A 16682-nucleotide genomic window follows, 5' to 3' on the forward strand; every position below is an offset into this window, starting at 1 on the left:
CGTGTCCTGAAAGACGACTGTGATTTTATTTCTCCCCCCTGTGAACCACTTGTTTAACTCTAGTTTGTCCCGTGAGAGAAGTTTGCGCAGGAAGTCAACAAGTTTTGGTGGGAACCAATGAAATACACCCAATGCACACAGGAAGCCCCAAGGGACTCTGGGAAAACGTTTCACAACTGAGGCTTTTCTGGTTCCGTTTTCTTTCCCGGATGCAGGACTACATCTAAAAATGCTACGTGAGGCTTTTTCCGCGCCATCATTTATTTCTCTGGTGTAAAATATTCATTGGATTTTTTTAATACTTTGTGTTCAAGAGCTGGAAACTACGATTCCCAGAATTCCTTAGCGGCAAAAAACATGGCTCCATAAACCTTTGAGCTAGTTAAAGAATCTTTTCGTCTCTGAGAGAAAAGACAGCGAGATAAAGAGGTTTGTATAAGACTACACAACAGCAAAAAGCAACAGCAGAGAAGAAGAGAAGGATTAGAAAATCTGAACGGAAGGAAGAAGGTTTTACAAAGACAAAGAGGAAGCAGCGAAGAAAGTAAAGGTGGACTTTACAAACACTTTTCTTTTTTCTTTGTTTTCTTTTTTTGCAAAGGCCACCGAACACGAAATTCCACGAACCTCCACTGGTTTCACTAAGACTGCAGAAAGAGGGAGGGAGGAGGAGGAGGAGGAGGAGGAGGAAGGAGGCGCCATGTTTTTTTTTTTTCCTTCACTTCATCTCCTCCCGTGTTGGTCGAGCCGCGGCTCCTCCTCCTCCGTCCCCCCCACACTAGAGATAGAGCACAGAGAAGACAAAGGACGAAAACAGCTACAGTAGCTCAGTATATACTGCATATAGTCAACACACACAGAGAAGTCGCCATGAAAGACTTTTTGACAGCCAGTGACACTAAACACATCGGTAACACGTTTTTACGGTTTAATCACACGGAGGGAGGAGGGGGGGGGGTAATAAGGATGACGGGATGGTAGAGACTGGGGGGAGGGGGGGGGGGGGGGGGGGGGGGGGGGGGCTGTCAACTTTTAAAAAGGTGGACGGCGGTGACACAGTTTTTAATTATTACTCTTATTCTCAGCTTATTTTTTTTTCTTTTTTTTACCAAAAAACGTAGAAGAAAAATAAAACGTTACAAATGAAGGAGAATCACAGTGTTTTTAAAACACTCAACTCATCAGTTTTTTTTTTAGGTTTTTTTCAGTTTTGGAGAAGAAGGAAAACGTAAAAGACACGACAGAGACAACGTCGTTTAAAGGAATGTGATCTTTTCTCTTCCTCTTAAAAAAACTCATAGTATTATTATTTTTTACTCGTAGTTATTGGTTGATTGTTTGACGGATCGATTGATTGAAAATGCAACGTCTTTATTACAATCTCCTTGTTGATATGTGTTTTTTTTTTTTTTTAATTATCACAGGGTCCGGCGATGAGATGGAAGAGAGTGGATTGTTTGAGGAAAAATCTTGAGGAGGTGATTCTGGTTCAGGAAGAAGATTTAAAAGAGGAGGAGGAGGAGGAGGAGGAAACAGGAAACAAGGAAGTCGTACAAAAACAAAACGTTACAGGAGCCGGTCGAGGTTTTCAACATTCATTTTTCAAGTTAGCGACGCTAGCTAATTAGCCTCAGTCTCACTGAGAATTAAAAGTGATTAAGTTAGAAAAATACAGACAAATAAAAAACAACTAGAGCTAAAAATCAACCAATCGCTCGCCTCCACGTTAACGTGCGGAGCCGAGCCAATCGGGTCGGAGAACGTGGAGACGACGCGGCTGATTTAGAGGTTCCTTTTGTATTTCTAATTTTCCTGAAGGTCTTTTCATTTATTTTTTTTAAAGAAAAAAGAAAAAGAAGAATTTCCCCCTCCACACAAACAGAACCAAGGATCAGTCTGAACGAGCTGTGGGTTCTCGTTTACAGCACCCAGGTCAGCCAGCTGAGTCAGGGTAGCACCACGGATCTGCAGGATCGACAGCTACAAACATGGACGGGGAAAAAGAGGCGGAGGTCGGAGTGAAAGGAAAGAGCGACAGGTCGAGATGGGAAGAGACGCAGAGAAGGTTGAGTTTGGTGCGAGACCTGTAGGAAAAGCTCCTGGGATAAAAGAGGAAGAAGTAACATTCGATAATTCACAGGTCTTTACCCGGCTGAGATTGCTTTTTTTTTGTTTGTTTTTCTTCTTAATGATTTGTTAAAGTTAAATCTGAGCTAGAATATTTTATAAAAAAAAGGAAGAAATTAAATAAAAACAAAAAGAAATTCTCTAAACTCTAAATTCCCTCATTCTCAAAAAAACCTTTTTTCAAAAGATTATCTCTGAGACCTTGTGTTAGAGCCCGACGCTCGGTTTAAAAACGCTCTGTTCAAGCCTTGATCACATCAAGAGACATGAGGAGGAGGAGGAGGAGGAGGAGCGCCACCTACAGTCCAGCGTCTGTTACAAATCCCTGCACCGTCCTCCTTTAAATACACAATCAGCATCTTCATAAAGACGCAACACAAACAAATGATAGAAGTGATGGCGTCAGGCTCCAGTCGAGTCCGGAGGCCGCGGGAATTCTCTGTAGGCAAAAAAAGAGGAATCCTTTCCAATGAAGAATCGTCTGTTTTCTGTCGTCGTTCATTTGTCCGAGAGAAAGAAAAAGAGGAGAGAGAATAGAAGAGGAGGAGGAGGAGGAGGAGAGAGACAGAAAAGAGGAGGACATGTTGAGGGTCATTCATGTCTATTACACAAGCTCAGTCGCTCAGATTCAAAGTGCTAGAGTACGTCCGCCGTCCACTCCCAGTCCTTTCTCCCCTCTCGGAAAAACACAGTGCTGCACCGTGTGGACGAAACAAAGTAAAGTAAAGGAGTCTTTCATAGTTTTTACTAGTGAGCAGTCTTTGACACAGTTGTTGATTCGGGAAAACACAGTAAAGCGGTCGTGGGTGTCCTGCGTTAGTCGTCCTTCCTCTCCAGGGCGGCCTGCGTGGTGTGGATGCCGTTGCTGTACACGGGGAACGGCAGCGTGGAGAAGAGTCCCTCCGCCGTGGTGAACACGTTGGTGGGCATCTGGCCCCCCAGGGCGCCGTTGCCGCCGGTGGCCGCCGGGGACCCGACGAAGGGGCCGGCGGCGGCGGCGGCGGACATGTTGAGCCGGTGGACGTGGTGGTAGAGCATCTCCATGGGCGTCTTGGGGTCGAGGCCGAAACCCGAGCTGTCGACGAAGTTCATGGCGGCGTTGGGGAGGAGGTTGCCCTGCGCCATGGCCAGGGTGACGTCCGCCGGCGCGTACCTGATGGTCCCCGTGGTGTAGACCCGTGGAGAAGTGGTGCTGGTGGACGCCAGAGTCCCCGTGACCCGGTGAACCAGCGGGAGCACCACGTTACCGGCCTGCAGGCGCTGCAGGGCCTCCAGGTCCCCGGAGTACAGCAGCGAAGACGAGGAGGTGGACGAGGACGAGGACGAGGATGAAGACGAGGAGGAGGAGGAGGTGGTGGTGGTGGGAGTGCCTTGCTGCTTGTCCCGGGGGGATGCAGACAGCGGAGGGGAGAGGGGGTCGGCGGAGGAGGCGCTGGAAGGAGGAGCTAAGCTGACGGCGCTGGAGGCCGAGGACGGCGCCGAGCTGCCGTTGTACGGAGGCTTCCTCGCCCCCCCGGCTCCTCCCTCGGTTCCAGGAGGGGTGAGGACCGACTCGGGAATGGCCACCTGGAGGGAGCCCCCCTGCGGCGAGGGGAAGGTCTCGTGACTCCCCGGGGCGGCCGGCTTGGAGGTCATGCTGTACGGGGACTCGTTCCTGGAGATCTCCCGGTTGGGGGGGTAGTTCCAGATGCTGCTGTCGTTGTCGAAGTTGATGGGCTCCGTCATCTCCGTCTTGATCTTCAGACCCGAGGACGTCACGCCTGTGCTGTTCGGGGAGCCGGAGGAGGCCAGGAGGAGGGCGGAGGCGGCCGACGGAGCCTGGGAGGGGTCGACCAGCGGGGCGGCGTCTCCGATGGCGCCCGGGCTGGGCGTGGGCGAGGACAGGCGCAGCCTCCTGCTTCTCGACCCGTCCCACTTCTGCACTTTTCTCCTCTTCCGCCGTTTCTGGAGCTTATTTCCAGCGTTGGAACTGTCACAATCCTGCACACATCCGTCCTCCTCCTCCTCCTCCTCTTCATCCTCCTCCTCCTCTTCCTCCTCCTCCTCCTCCTCAGATGAAGAAGTTTGGGAGTTGTGCAGCTGTACTTCTTCCCCCTCCCCGTAGTGCTCTACTTTAATATGCAGTCCCCCTAGATTACCCAGTCCTCCGATGGAGCCCAGTCCTCCTAACCCTCCGAGTCCTGTTAAGCTTCCCAACCTTCCTCCACCTCCTCCTCCACCTCCTCCACCACCTCCTCCACCTCCTCCTCCTCCTCCTCTGGCCTCCTCTTGCTCCTCCCCCTCACCATCTGACGGTTCCAGGCTGTCGTCGCTGTCCTGGCTCTCGGGGTTACTCGAGCTGTCTCCTTCTTCCTGCCGCTTCATTTCCTGCTCAGAGGAACAATGTGGCTGCTGCTGCTGGCGTTTACTGTCCGTCTCCGGGTCGTCGCTGTGCTCGGCTTGGTGGCTCGACGGCTTCCCCTCGGGCTTGGCGTTCTCGTTGTCTGTTGGGAAGAAGAAGAAGAAGGAAAAGGTTTTAGAATAACGCTGCAGCCACAGTGTGGCTCTAGGAGCGGCAATGAATTTCGTTTCAGACTGAAAAACTCTGTGAAGGTTCTCAGTCATGAAGGTCGTGGTTTGTTTTCAAAAAGCACTGAAATAAGCAACTGGACTTGTTGAGGTTTGAGACGATGTTTCATGGAAGTTTGAGGTCTAATTAGGAAACTCTGCGGGTAAAACCATCAGAAACTGGTGCGATTAATGTCCATTAATGTCCGTTAACTGACCTGGTGTAGAGGGGGGGGGGCTGCTCCTCCCCGTCCTCTCGGTGCTCTGACATTTGTTGGACTTACAAGGATTGGTGCTAATACTGGGTACCATGATGCTAATGGTAGTAACAAGACTGATCTGGGTGCTTCATTTGGTGCCAGTGAGTGTTTAATTAGCTTAGCCTCCTTAGCTCTATAGCTGCATGGATGGACGTGAAGCTTCAACACGTCTGAGACCAAATGTTTGTCTAAAGTTTGTCTGGACTTCACCTCTAAAGATGCAACAAGGAGGAAACACCTGGAATTAGATCCAACATCTGACCACACATAGCATTAGCATTAGCATAGCATTTTATTAAAGGACCAGAGATGTAGCGTCTCTGATGCCTGACAGACCCCACGACTCTGTTTTTTATTATTATTATTATTATTATTATTATTATTACATTGGTTCTTTTAGTTGTATTTAAATTATTTAAATTAATATTCTGTTAAACTTGCACCAAAACGGCACTGTTTTCGGAAAAAGTTTGGATGTTTTCATTCGTTCTACACCGATTCAGAAGATCTGGACCAGACCCAGATCTACTCACGGTTCCTCTTTGAAGACTTACAACCTTTTTTCCTATGGAATCATGAGTGTTTACGGTAGATTTCACATCAGTCCATCCAATAATGAGGTAGTTTTGGTTGGGACCAAACTGGAGCACGGAGCGGCCAGCGTTTGAATACCTGTACAATGAAAGCTCAGGTGTTCCTCCTGTCCGGTGTGTATGCAGTGTTGTGTTGTGTTGTTGTGCTGTGTGTTCAGTATCTGTAGCTGCTGCTGTTCAGGCATGTTGGCTCTGTCCACCCCATTAAACACACAATACACACATACTTTAAACTCTGCCAGCGCACACTACGGCCAGCGGCTGCCCAGCTGGCAGCGCTCACATTCCCTAATGGCAGCCGAAATGTCGACTCGATTGCTTTGTCTGGGGGGGTTGGGGATGTGAGGGGGCTGCATCTCCATTAACTGTGCTTCCCAAGAAAAAATAGATTTATTCTCAGACTGGAAATAATAAAAATATGGTCCAGCTGAGAGTTCTTGAGGCCCGGGGAGAGCTTGGCTTTGGTTTATTGATTTATAAAATGGAACGTATCAGGATTTTTTGGGTATAGATCGAGGTCTAACGGGAACAGGCGTTGCAGGAAGCTCAAACTGAAATACTGATTGATTATTTTGGGCTTGGACCAGGGGTGTCAAACTGTTTTTAGTTTGGGGGCCAGATTTGATCTCACGGGAGCCGGACCAGTAACATAACAGAGTAATAACCTATAGAAACGACAAATCCAGATTTTGTTTGTTTTACTGCAAAGAAGAACAAGTAAATATCCATAAAGCATCGTTACAAAAACGAAATGCTTTAAGAAAAATAAGTGTCATTGGGCTCATTGCCTTCTGCTCTTTAGTCCTGGGTCCATCCAGGGAGAGATGTTACTTTAAGTGAAAACTGTCTTTTTGAAATTTACGCATTTTGCCACTTCAGCAAAGCTGAGACCAACTCATCTGGACTCGTTTGTAGGAGACGTTTCCCCCAGGTGATCAGCTTTAAATGTCTGGTGAGGAGTTCAGGTTTTTATCACCTGAGGGTCACATGACTAGAGTCTGTTAATGACACAATACCCACCTGTGTTTAGTTCCAGGTGAGTATCAGGTTGTTCTTGATGAAACGTGCCCCAGAAACATCAAGGGTCAAATAAGTCATTTTATATTTATTCCTGAGTTAAATCCAGATCAATAAATGTCTCATATCTGGTTCCTGGTCTCATATCTGGTTCTGGTCTCATATCTGGTTCCTGGTCCTTAAACTAATGTAAACATGTATTTGTCACATTAGAACATCAGAGCTGATTCAGACACTTGTCAACATCATCACATTAGAAACAATAGGACACTTGTTCTTCTTCATGGTTCCTGATAAACCAGTTCAGAGGGGGACCTTGTAGACCACATTAGACCCTGATTAGACCTGAGGATGTTTCCTGGATCTTCTCTGATTGGCTCAATGAAAACCACATGACAATAAACCTCACTGAAAGGAACCAGGAACCACGTTACCTCCTACGGTTCCTGGAGCACGGAGGGTTAAGAGAACAGAGGTCAAAGGTCAGATATCTCATTTTAGATTAGGCTGATCCGGAGCACCTCGGGCCTGTTGGAGCCCGGTGGAAGCTGGCGGCTTCCTGCAGCAGCTGGCATCGGTTTCCAGCCTCCAGCGTGCCAGGAATAACAGCTGGCACTGATTCCCATCACACCAACACAGGCTGCAGGACTTGATAATATTACGCTCAAGGTGGAGGCTCTGTCTTGGTTTAGATTCAGCTATAGTGAGCTTTGTCTGCTTGCTTTGTATTTCTGGATCTGAATTCAGATGTTGGTATTTTTTAAGATCTAATTTATTCATATTTGACAAGACCTGCTGTGTGTTTATGTTCCTCTCCCTGTTCCAGATTAAATAATTAAAATGTTCTGCAAGAGAAGTGAAGCTGAAACAGCCACGTGCCCTATAGCTGTAACAAGTATAACACCAACTACTAGGAAGAGCTACTGCTAGCTGGGAGGCTAGGAGGAGCTACTATTAGCTATCATGCTAGGAAGAGCTACTGTTAGCTGGGAGGCTAGGAGGAGCTACTATTAGCTATCTTGCTAGGAAGAGCTACTGTTAGCTGGGAGGCTAGGAAGAGCTACTATTAGCTATCATGCTAGGAAGAGCTACTGCTAGCTGGGAGGCTAGGAAGAGCTACTATTATCTGGGAGGCTAGGAAGAGCTACTATTATCTGGGAGGCTAGGAAGAGCTACTATTAGCTATCATGCTAGGAAGTGCTAATGTTAGCTGGGAGGCTAGGAAGCTAAGAAGAGCTACTGTTAGCTGGGAGGCTAGAAAGCTAAGAAGAGCTACTGTTAGCTGGGAGGCTAGGAAGAAGTACTATTAGCTATCATGCTAGGAAGAGCTACTGTTAGCTTGGAGGCTACATAGAGCTACTATTAGCTGGGAATCATCATGTTGTTGTGGAAAAATCTGAATATTCAGACTCTGTTTGCTCTTTTGTTTTCCTGCTCTTCCTGTTTTTCTAAACTGATTTAATTCACTGTGCCATTATTTCAGTTTGACCGTGTCTCTTTCTGGTGAATTTGTTAGCAGGTGGTTTCTCTGAGCGAAGTTTCCAGGTATCTTGTGGCGTCGTGTGTCGTCAGACCATGTTTTATGGTGTTGAGGGTTTGCAGCGAGCGCTCAGTCCCTGCAGGAGTTGGCATTCAGGACCATCCAGCCTGGCACCAGCTGATAAAAGATATTTGGCTTCTGATTCACGCTGGATTTCTCTCTGCTGCTTATTCTACTGCTCTAGAGGTGCTTGTAAGGAATCACACAGGTTTTATGAAGCTTTTTGTACGTATAAATTACATGTTTCATTTCTAATTCTCTCCAGTTTTATTTCTTTCCCACGACTGATCCTCCTCTTTTTTTCACTACTTGAGTTTCTTTGGACTCTACTACTGTTACTGTTAGCATCAAGGCTAAGGTGAGCACATTTGAGTTTGTGATAAAGAGAGAGACCCTTTAGCAGGGACACACAGACAAACGCAAATTTGATGGAAACACGTTTGAGGCTCCAGTAGAACAAAATCCTGAACAAATTTAAATCTAGTTTGAGGACATGTCCAAGAAAAAGGGGAAGTCTGGTCACGCAAGGAGGCTAAGAAGAGCTACTATTAGCTGGGAGGCTAAGAAGAGCTACTATTAGCTGGGAGGCTAAGAAGAGCTACTATTAGCTGGGACGCTAGGAAGAGCTACTATTAGCTGGGAGGCTAAGAAGAGCTACTATTAGCTGGGAGGCTAAGAAGAGCTAGTATTAGCTGGGAGGCTAGGAAGCTGGGTCTTTATTTCCAACCTACCAGAGTTTTCTTTGGACTCAGACTCAGAGTCGGAGGTTTCCGACGATTCGGACGTTTTTTCGGGCAGGTTTGGCAGCTGGGCGATGTCCATGGGCGTGTCTTTGTACTCAGGATTACTGTCAAGAAACAGAAAACCATTTTGTGGCAGAAGTAACAAACATTTATACCATTAAAGTGTCCAATAAATGAGGACAAATCCCTGTGGGGATGGTGCAAGGTGAATTTAATAGTCACAGGGAAAGAAAAGGAGTGAAATGTGGATGAAAATTTACGTTTTTTGATTTAAATTAGTTCAATTTACATCTGTAGTTGTGATTTTTGTTTCCTCTTTCATACGTTAAAGGGTCTGTGCTGCAGAGAGTGACATTTAACGGTATTTATTTGATACATTATCTGGTGATTGGGCCAAAAAACAGTCAACCAATCAAAAGTGAGGCTGGTTCATCTATAAAATATCTACAAATCTATTCATGGATATAAAAAGTTTAGTTTCGGGATCAGTTCTCTTTGGATTATTCATCTTTGTACAACTTTGGTCACTATGGCGACAGAGCCGCGTTGACCTCTGACCTGAGGACGTAGTTGACCCAGATGATGTTCTTTTCGCTGGCGTTCTTGGCGTTGATGGCGATGGTGGCACTGGACTGGATCCAGATGTAGCCTCCATTCTTCTGGATCCAGCGGTAGTACTTCGTCACACACTGACCTTTGTTCATCACTGAGAGAGAGAGATGTACAAAGACATCAGTTATTTCATCACGGTGAGAAAACGAGGGGAGAAAACACGGCGGAAGGACGAGAGAAGAGGGGAAGCAGACATCAGATGTCATGTGACAGCTGGCGGAGAGCTGCTCTGCTGCTGCCGTCATTAATCAGAGCGACGGATCCTCGCAAAATCAGGACAAAGTGTCTCCACTGATACAAACGTCGTGTTGTTCAGGACAGAGGATTAAACAGGAAGTAAACACCATGTTAAAGAAAACGTCCCAAGGTTGAATTGTGTGTACGTTGCCTCCTGTAGTGAGAGCTGAGCGTTGATGTTTTTAAAGGCAGCTCAAGACATTTTAGTTTGTAATTGATTATATCTATTTATTTATTTCATTATTACACAGGATAAGATGTTAGAATCTCTTGTGCCAAAGTCCCAGGCAGAACACATTTAGAAGCCCAGTCCAACGAAAAACCGACCAGCAGGCTAGCAGTCAGCTACCAGCTAGCAACCAACAAGAAGACACCACATACGTAGCTTAGCTAACGGACGTAGACAATATGCTGCATATCAGGCCACAAAAAACCAAGAGGGACCAGTGGAGACACATAAAGTATCATCACACTCTGCAGGAAGGAGTTTTCTTTCCAGCTTCAAACAGCACATGAACCAAGCCAAGCATACGTTAGTCGGGGATTCTGCTAGCACTTGGGCTAACGCGGCTAACAGCTTGAGACAAACCAGGACAAACCAAGACAAAGACAAGCTGCCAATGCTGCTGCTAATATGTGTCCACTCCTGCAGCCACTGTTCACTGGGAGACACTGTTCTCAATAAGAAGCGTCAGCTCTCCTCTGGTTGGACAATGTCCACAAGTTAGTTTGTCTCCGTAGCAACAGGGACACATTCATGTGGACGCATGGTGGACAAAGAAAGACACTAAACGTTGTTGAGGTGTTGAAACTGTCGCAGACAGAGCAGATAGATTCTCTGCTTTCTGGAGTCTGATCATCAACAATGAAACGTGATTAACAGAGATTAAAAATGATTGAGATTTAATCGCGATTAATCAAAATGAATCCACAGCAACAATGAGATTAATCCGATTAAACCTCTGAATCCTTTGACAACTCTATTTTTTCCTTCTTTTAACTCATCACATATTGGATCTGATGATGATCCACAGTTAAAATGAGCTCCTCCGGCTGCAGTACCCTCCCCTCTCCACCAGATAGCGCTGTGTCACTGTAAGCCGAGCCTCTGGCCCCCAGGGAGGAGGTGCCCCCCACCCCAACCCCCCCAAACCCCTTTGCTCCACCCTGCGACAGCACGGCGGCAATAAATTTGGCTAAATTAACCACTAAATGGTTATCTCAAGCAATATGTATTGGCATTAATCAGGAGCCGCTCAAACAGAACCAGTCGGAGACGAGGAGCGAGGCCAGCTAAACTCATATCCTTCTCCTCCATTTAATTACGGACACAAATAGGTTTCTCCACGACAGAGAAGAAAGAGAGAGAAAGTCGGGGGGTGATTTATATTTAAAAAAAGAAAAAAAGAAAAAGGAGGCCAGTAATTAAAAACTATTAGAAACTAATAGCATTGTTTAAGACGACATCCCCGCGGCTGCAGTAATTGACTTTAGTTGGACGACTGGAGCTCAGTCGTTCTCTATTTGCCTATTCAAAGAAAGAGGGGGGGAAGGGGGGAGGGAAGGGGGGAGAGGGAGGGAGATAGAGGGGAAAATAACTTGTTTGCATGTTAAGGCAGAGATGGTGAGATCACGTCCCCTTGAATGTGACCTTGCTTTGTTTGTACAGCAGAGTAAATAACCGCACAATGGATGCACACACACACACACACACACACACACACACACACACACACACACACACACACTAGGCTGCAGGCCTCCAGAGAGTTGAGTCGTCGTCTCTCACATGTGAAACCACATCGCTGTCGTCAGCTCGTATTCTCTCCTCAGGACGCAGTAAAATAAATTAAACGTGATATAAAAAATATAGAAATTAAATTATTTATAAATATATGAATTCGGTTCTGACTCTGACCTCCTTCATATAGTTGACTTTGGAGATTGTTGCGACAGTAAAGCTCCTAAAACCAGACGCATACTCTGTTCCTCCGGTCTCATGAAGAACTAAATGTAGTGGAGGAGGTTAAGACAGCGGTGATGGTGATGAAGACGAAGACGAAGGTGATGAAGGTGAAGATGTGCAGCGTCAGTGCTGTAAATTGTATGTACAGGTGAGCACGCAAATTCCACATGTTACTGATGATGTGAAGGTAGCTCCCTTACTGCAGACCGTCCTCTACATCCTATACAGATACATACAGGTACATATAGATACATACAGATATATATAGATACACATAGATATATGCAGATACATGTGTTTATATGTAGATACATATAGACACACAGAGCTCTATACACACTGGAGGTGCAGTTACAGTGAAGTAAAAATGAGGTATAATGATGCTTTCAGGATTCTGCCTAAACTTCCGAGGTGAACATGTGCAAGCTAAATGTATGTGAGCACTCATGTCTCCACTTTGTTTGCGGTGCTGAGGAGTTTTCAGTTTAAATTTATGTGCAGATGATCCGACTGGTCTACGCTGAGTCTACGCTGAGTGAAACTAGACACTGTTCCTGGTTGTGGAAGCTCTGGAGTCATTGTTTGGAGGATTTTAGTTTAGTGCCGTGTTTACTGATGTCTGTGTTTACATGGACCACACCGGTGGAGAATAAAGTTAAAGTGTACGAGTGACAGCATCTATTTTTCAGACTCTGGCTTGAAGCTCATAACTTCACTGCTTTCTCCTGCACCTTATTTTATTTTATTTTATTTTTTTACATTTAAATTTTATTTTGTAGTAAATCTCATTAGATGCTCCAGGAGTAGTGAGACATTTGAGAAAGAAGTTGTGACTCAGTGTTTCTTCAGAATTGATTGATTTCAGATCGTGTTGTTAAAGGTCTTAACTCTCTATTTATCAGGTATGAACGTCTTAGAGGCCTCAGGTCTTTTAATGAAACCCAGGACGTCTGAAGACCTGAGGCCTGCACAGACTGGAGCCACCTTTTCTTTTCAGCTTTTATTTTAATCTGTTTATTTATTTCTTGACTATTTAAATGTTTAGATGGTATTTTTATTCTGTTACCAACGTATTTTCATCCCTTTTACCAGTTTTTATTTATGTGGAGATGTGGTTTTCTCCAGCCTCTTTTACTCAAACGACAGCGTTTCCACAGCTCTGGTTCTTTTTTAATGAATGCTGCTCCTGTTTGCTTCCCAGATTATTCATTGTGTCCGTGTTGGGGAAGTGGAGGTGGATTATCGTATAAATCACTACATTTTAAATTTGCTAGATTTCATGTGTTTAACTGATGGACGATGCACCTACACTCAGCTCTGTCTGAATAAGAGAAGCTGGTAATGACTCAGGACCTCGGCTCAGTCCAGATTATTCTGACACAACCTGATTTAATTTTGATAAATTATCAACGGATGTGTTGGTTCATTCATGAAAAAAAAAAAAAATCATTTTTACTTCAGAGCCTGTATTTTATTACTTTTTCTAGAGTAAAGGAGTCGAATCAGTACTTTTACTTGTACTCAGTGTTGGGAATAATGCATTAGAAAAGTAATGTAATTACTGTATTATAATACAGTACTATAATGTAACTAAATACAGTAATATTATAATGTGACTAAAGACAGTAATATTATAATGTAACTAAAGACAGTAATATTATAATGTAACTAAAGACAGTAATATTATAATGTAACTAAACTAAAGACAGTAATATTATGATGTAACTAAAGACAGTAATATTATGATGTAACTAAAGACAGTAATATTATAATGTAACTAAACTAAAGACAGTAATATTATGATGTAACTAAAGACAGTAATATTATGATGTAACTAAAGACAGTAATATTATAATGTAACTAAACTAAAGACAGTAATATTATGATGTAATTAAAGACAGTAATATTATGATGTAACTAAAGACAGTAATATTATGATGTAACTAAACACAGTAATATTATGATGTAACTAAACTAAAGACAGTAATATTATGATGTAACTAAAGACAGTAATATTATAATGTGACTAAAGACAGTAATATTATGATGTAACTAAAGACAGTAATATTATGATGTAACTAAAGACAGTAATATGATAATGTAACTAAAGACAGTAATATTATGATGTGACTAAAGACAGTAATATTATAATGTGACTAAAGACAGTAATATTATGATGTAACTAAAGACAGTAATATTATGATGTAATTAAAGACATTAATATTATGATGTAACTAAAGAAAGTAATATTATGATGTAACTAAAGACAGTAATATTATAATGTAACTAAAGACAGTAATAAGTAATAGATTACATTTAGCCCAACACTGCTCATTATATTAAACTGAAAGGTTTTAGTGCACGTCCCAGTCTGCTCTAGACCTCCACCCTCCTCTTCATCCCTCCATCTTTACATCACTCACTCGCTGATCGCCCACTAATGATGGAGAGAGAGAGAAAGAGAGGGAGGGGGCTGGAGGCTCGCCCCAGGCTGCAGGAGATGAAAGGGCGTCTATTCCCTTTTAAAGTCCCTCCACTCCACTCTTCTCTTCTTCCATCGCTCTTGTTCTCCTTCTCTCTTTTGACTGTGTTCATCCCTCCATCCTGCAGGTCATTTATCAGCACTTTAAAAAACTAAATACACAAAAACCTTCATGTTCATGGAGACGGAGGAGAGGAAGAAGAAAGAGATGGAGGAGGAGAAGAAGGTTTTTCTGGTGGTGATGAACCTGATGCTGTAGTTTCACTGTGTTTATACCTGAGTGGAAAGTTTCACAGGTTAGTGTGTGTCTGTTTGTGTGTGTGTGTATGTTTCCTTGTTTGTGTGTGTTTGTGTGTGTGTGTGTGTGTGTGTGTGTGTGTGTGTGTGTGTGTGTGTGTTCATTAAAGGCTGTGTTGGTCCAGAGAGATGAGTTTCTGCTAAATCGCCTCCAGGCTTAAATCCACTGAGCTTCCTCGTCTCTCGTTCGCTGCCAAACATCCTCCCTCTCTTTCTCTCTTTCTCTCTCGCGACGTCTTTTTTTCTGTCCATGTTACAAAAACCCCTCAACTATTCTCTCCATCCCCGACTAAAGATAATCTTTCCCATTTATTTTCTAAACTCTTCCAGTTTATTTGTTGTTTCAGGTTTTTATTCCTGTTCTTGAGTCAAACACGTTTTATTCTGGAAGTTTTAAATGAATTCTGATCAACTCTGGAGACTAAACTAAGAAATTAAATGAAAATGAGCAGGAAAAGTTTCCGTTTTTCTTTCTCTGCAAAAACCTCAATGTTTGATGATGCGCTAATTTAATTTACATTCACTCGTTTCTTTCAGCTGGTCAGAGAAAAGGATACGAACAACATTAGAGTTAATAGTTCAATACTTCACAAAATAACTCAAGTAATTTAATGAAACATGTAGCGTGGTGCAGCTTTAGTTACATGAGACAGTAGTAATATTCATTTCAATATGAATAGAGACTAAACTAAAAACGTCAATGAAAATGAGCAGAGAACGACTCTGACACGTTTTTCTCTTCAAACTTCATTTGTGAATAATCTGTCATTCCTGTACATTAAAGTCTGCCTATTAGCCTATTAGCCTGTTAGCCTGTTAGCCTATTAGCCTGTTAGCCTATTAGCCTATTAGCCTGTTAGCCTGTTAGCTCGTGTACTGAGGTTCCTGTTGGTTTTAATATTTGTTGCATATTAATAATTATCACATCAATCAGTAGTTTCTAATTTTTATTTTTTTACAGAGGAAAGAAGGAACTTCTAAAATCAACATTTCCTTTTCTTTCCAAAATGATCTGCACCTTAATTCTCTTCTTCTTCTGTTCCCTCTTTCTTTGTCATCGTGTTTTCTTCTTCTTCTTCTTTCTTTAATAAAGGGTCTCGTCCTCTTTTGTCTCTGCACACGCCTCCATTTGTGAACCATCCACGGCAGCATCCATTTCTCGCCTGTATTTATTCTGGTCACTGCGTCTTTTCAGTTTTTATTTTTCTAAATTGAATGTGTTGTGTTTTTTTTTCTTTTTTCTTGCTAAGTTAACTTTTCTTTAATGTGTAAAATTCCCGTGCACATTGTACATTTGGCCAATGAAGAGATTGTGATTCTGAGAACATCAGCGTTTCTCTCCTTTCTCTCTCTGCAGACAAATCACTTCCCTCCGTCTCTTTGTGAGAAGCCGAGTCCTCTCTCTGTTCTCGGAGTGGAAACGAGGACAGATCGACTTTGAGATCTGACCCGAGCTAAGACCGGCTGTCAGCAGGTAATGATAGCGACTTAGAGAGCGACGCCTCTTCACAGAGAAGGGATCACGGCTCGTCCTCCGCTTAAAAAGAAGCCTTTTAAAATTTAGATCCCTGCGGAGAGAACGAGATATCCCTCCAAAATACACCTTGATCGATTCCCTAACTACCCGGCTCCTGCAGCAACGGGAGGACGAGAGCCGACGAGGAAATAAATCCCACAGAAGAATCAGAGGCCGGGAGGGAGGGAGCTCAGAAAGAGTTCTCTCTGGTGGAAATGTTGTAGAGTTAGTTTGAGAGTCACAGACAGAACCAGGACTCCAAGCTGGTAAAATATGAAAGTCTGTCACCAGACGTCATCTACAAGAGATCAGAAGTGTCTGTTCTGGGGATTTTAGGCGTCATTAATATAACTACATTACCCAGGGGGCAACATGACAGCGCCGCTGAAGTGAAGCATTTAGAGCGCCCCCTGGTGGTTTGCATATAAGACCCGCCCCCTTCATATTAGTGGGCGGGACTAAAGTCACATCAGACACATTTTAAGGTATTTAATATAATGCTGATCTGCTCTGATCAGCCACAACATTATGACCCCCCACTAACAACATTCTACTCCCTGAGAAGGATTCGCTCATTCGCTGATGAGTCACCTGCACAATATGAGGGAGGTGGTCATAATGATATGCCTGATTGGTGCATTTTCAAGTTATTTGACGCTACAGGAAACAGGAAGTGACATCTAGATGATTGACAGTTGCCACGACAACCTGTAAATAAGTCCCTGTGAACTAATGTCCTGCTGAA

The 16682-nt window shown here is 43.8% G+C and overlaps 1 protein-coding gene across 4 annotated transcripts in view; it reads right to left on the minus strand.

Moving 5' to 3' along the window:
• Positions 1–1129: 1129 nt before the first annotated feature.
• LOC125023688 (neuronal PAS domain-containing protein 3) overlaps positions 1130–16682 on the minus strand; it is a 198375-nt gene continuing 182822 nt past the window's right edge. For all 4 annotated transcript variants that reach the window (XM_047611132.1, XM_047611134.1, XM_047611133.1 and 1 more), the window contains 3 exons: positions 9386–9533; positions 8816–8931; positions 1130–4610 (listed from right to left, as the gene is read on the minus strand). In XM_047611132.1, coding sequence (XP_047467088.1) covers positions 2944–4610; positions 8816–8931; positions 9386–9533 — 1931 coding nt within the window. In that variant the 3' untranslated portion in view covers positions 1130–2943. The remainder of the gene's footprint in view (positions 4611–8815; positions 8932–9385; positions 9534–16682) is intronic.

This window comes from Mugil cephalus, chromosome 17, assembly GCF_022458985.1.
Source record: "Mugil cephalus isolate CIBA_MC_2020 chromosome 17, CIBA_Mcephalus_1.1, whole genome shotgun sequence".
NCBI classification, from domain to species: Eukaryota; Metazoa; Chordata; class Actinopteri; order Mugiliformes; family Mugilidae; genus Mugil; species Mugil cephalus.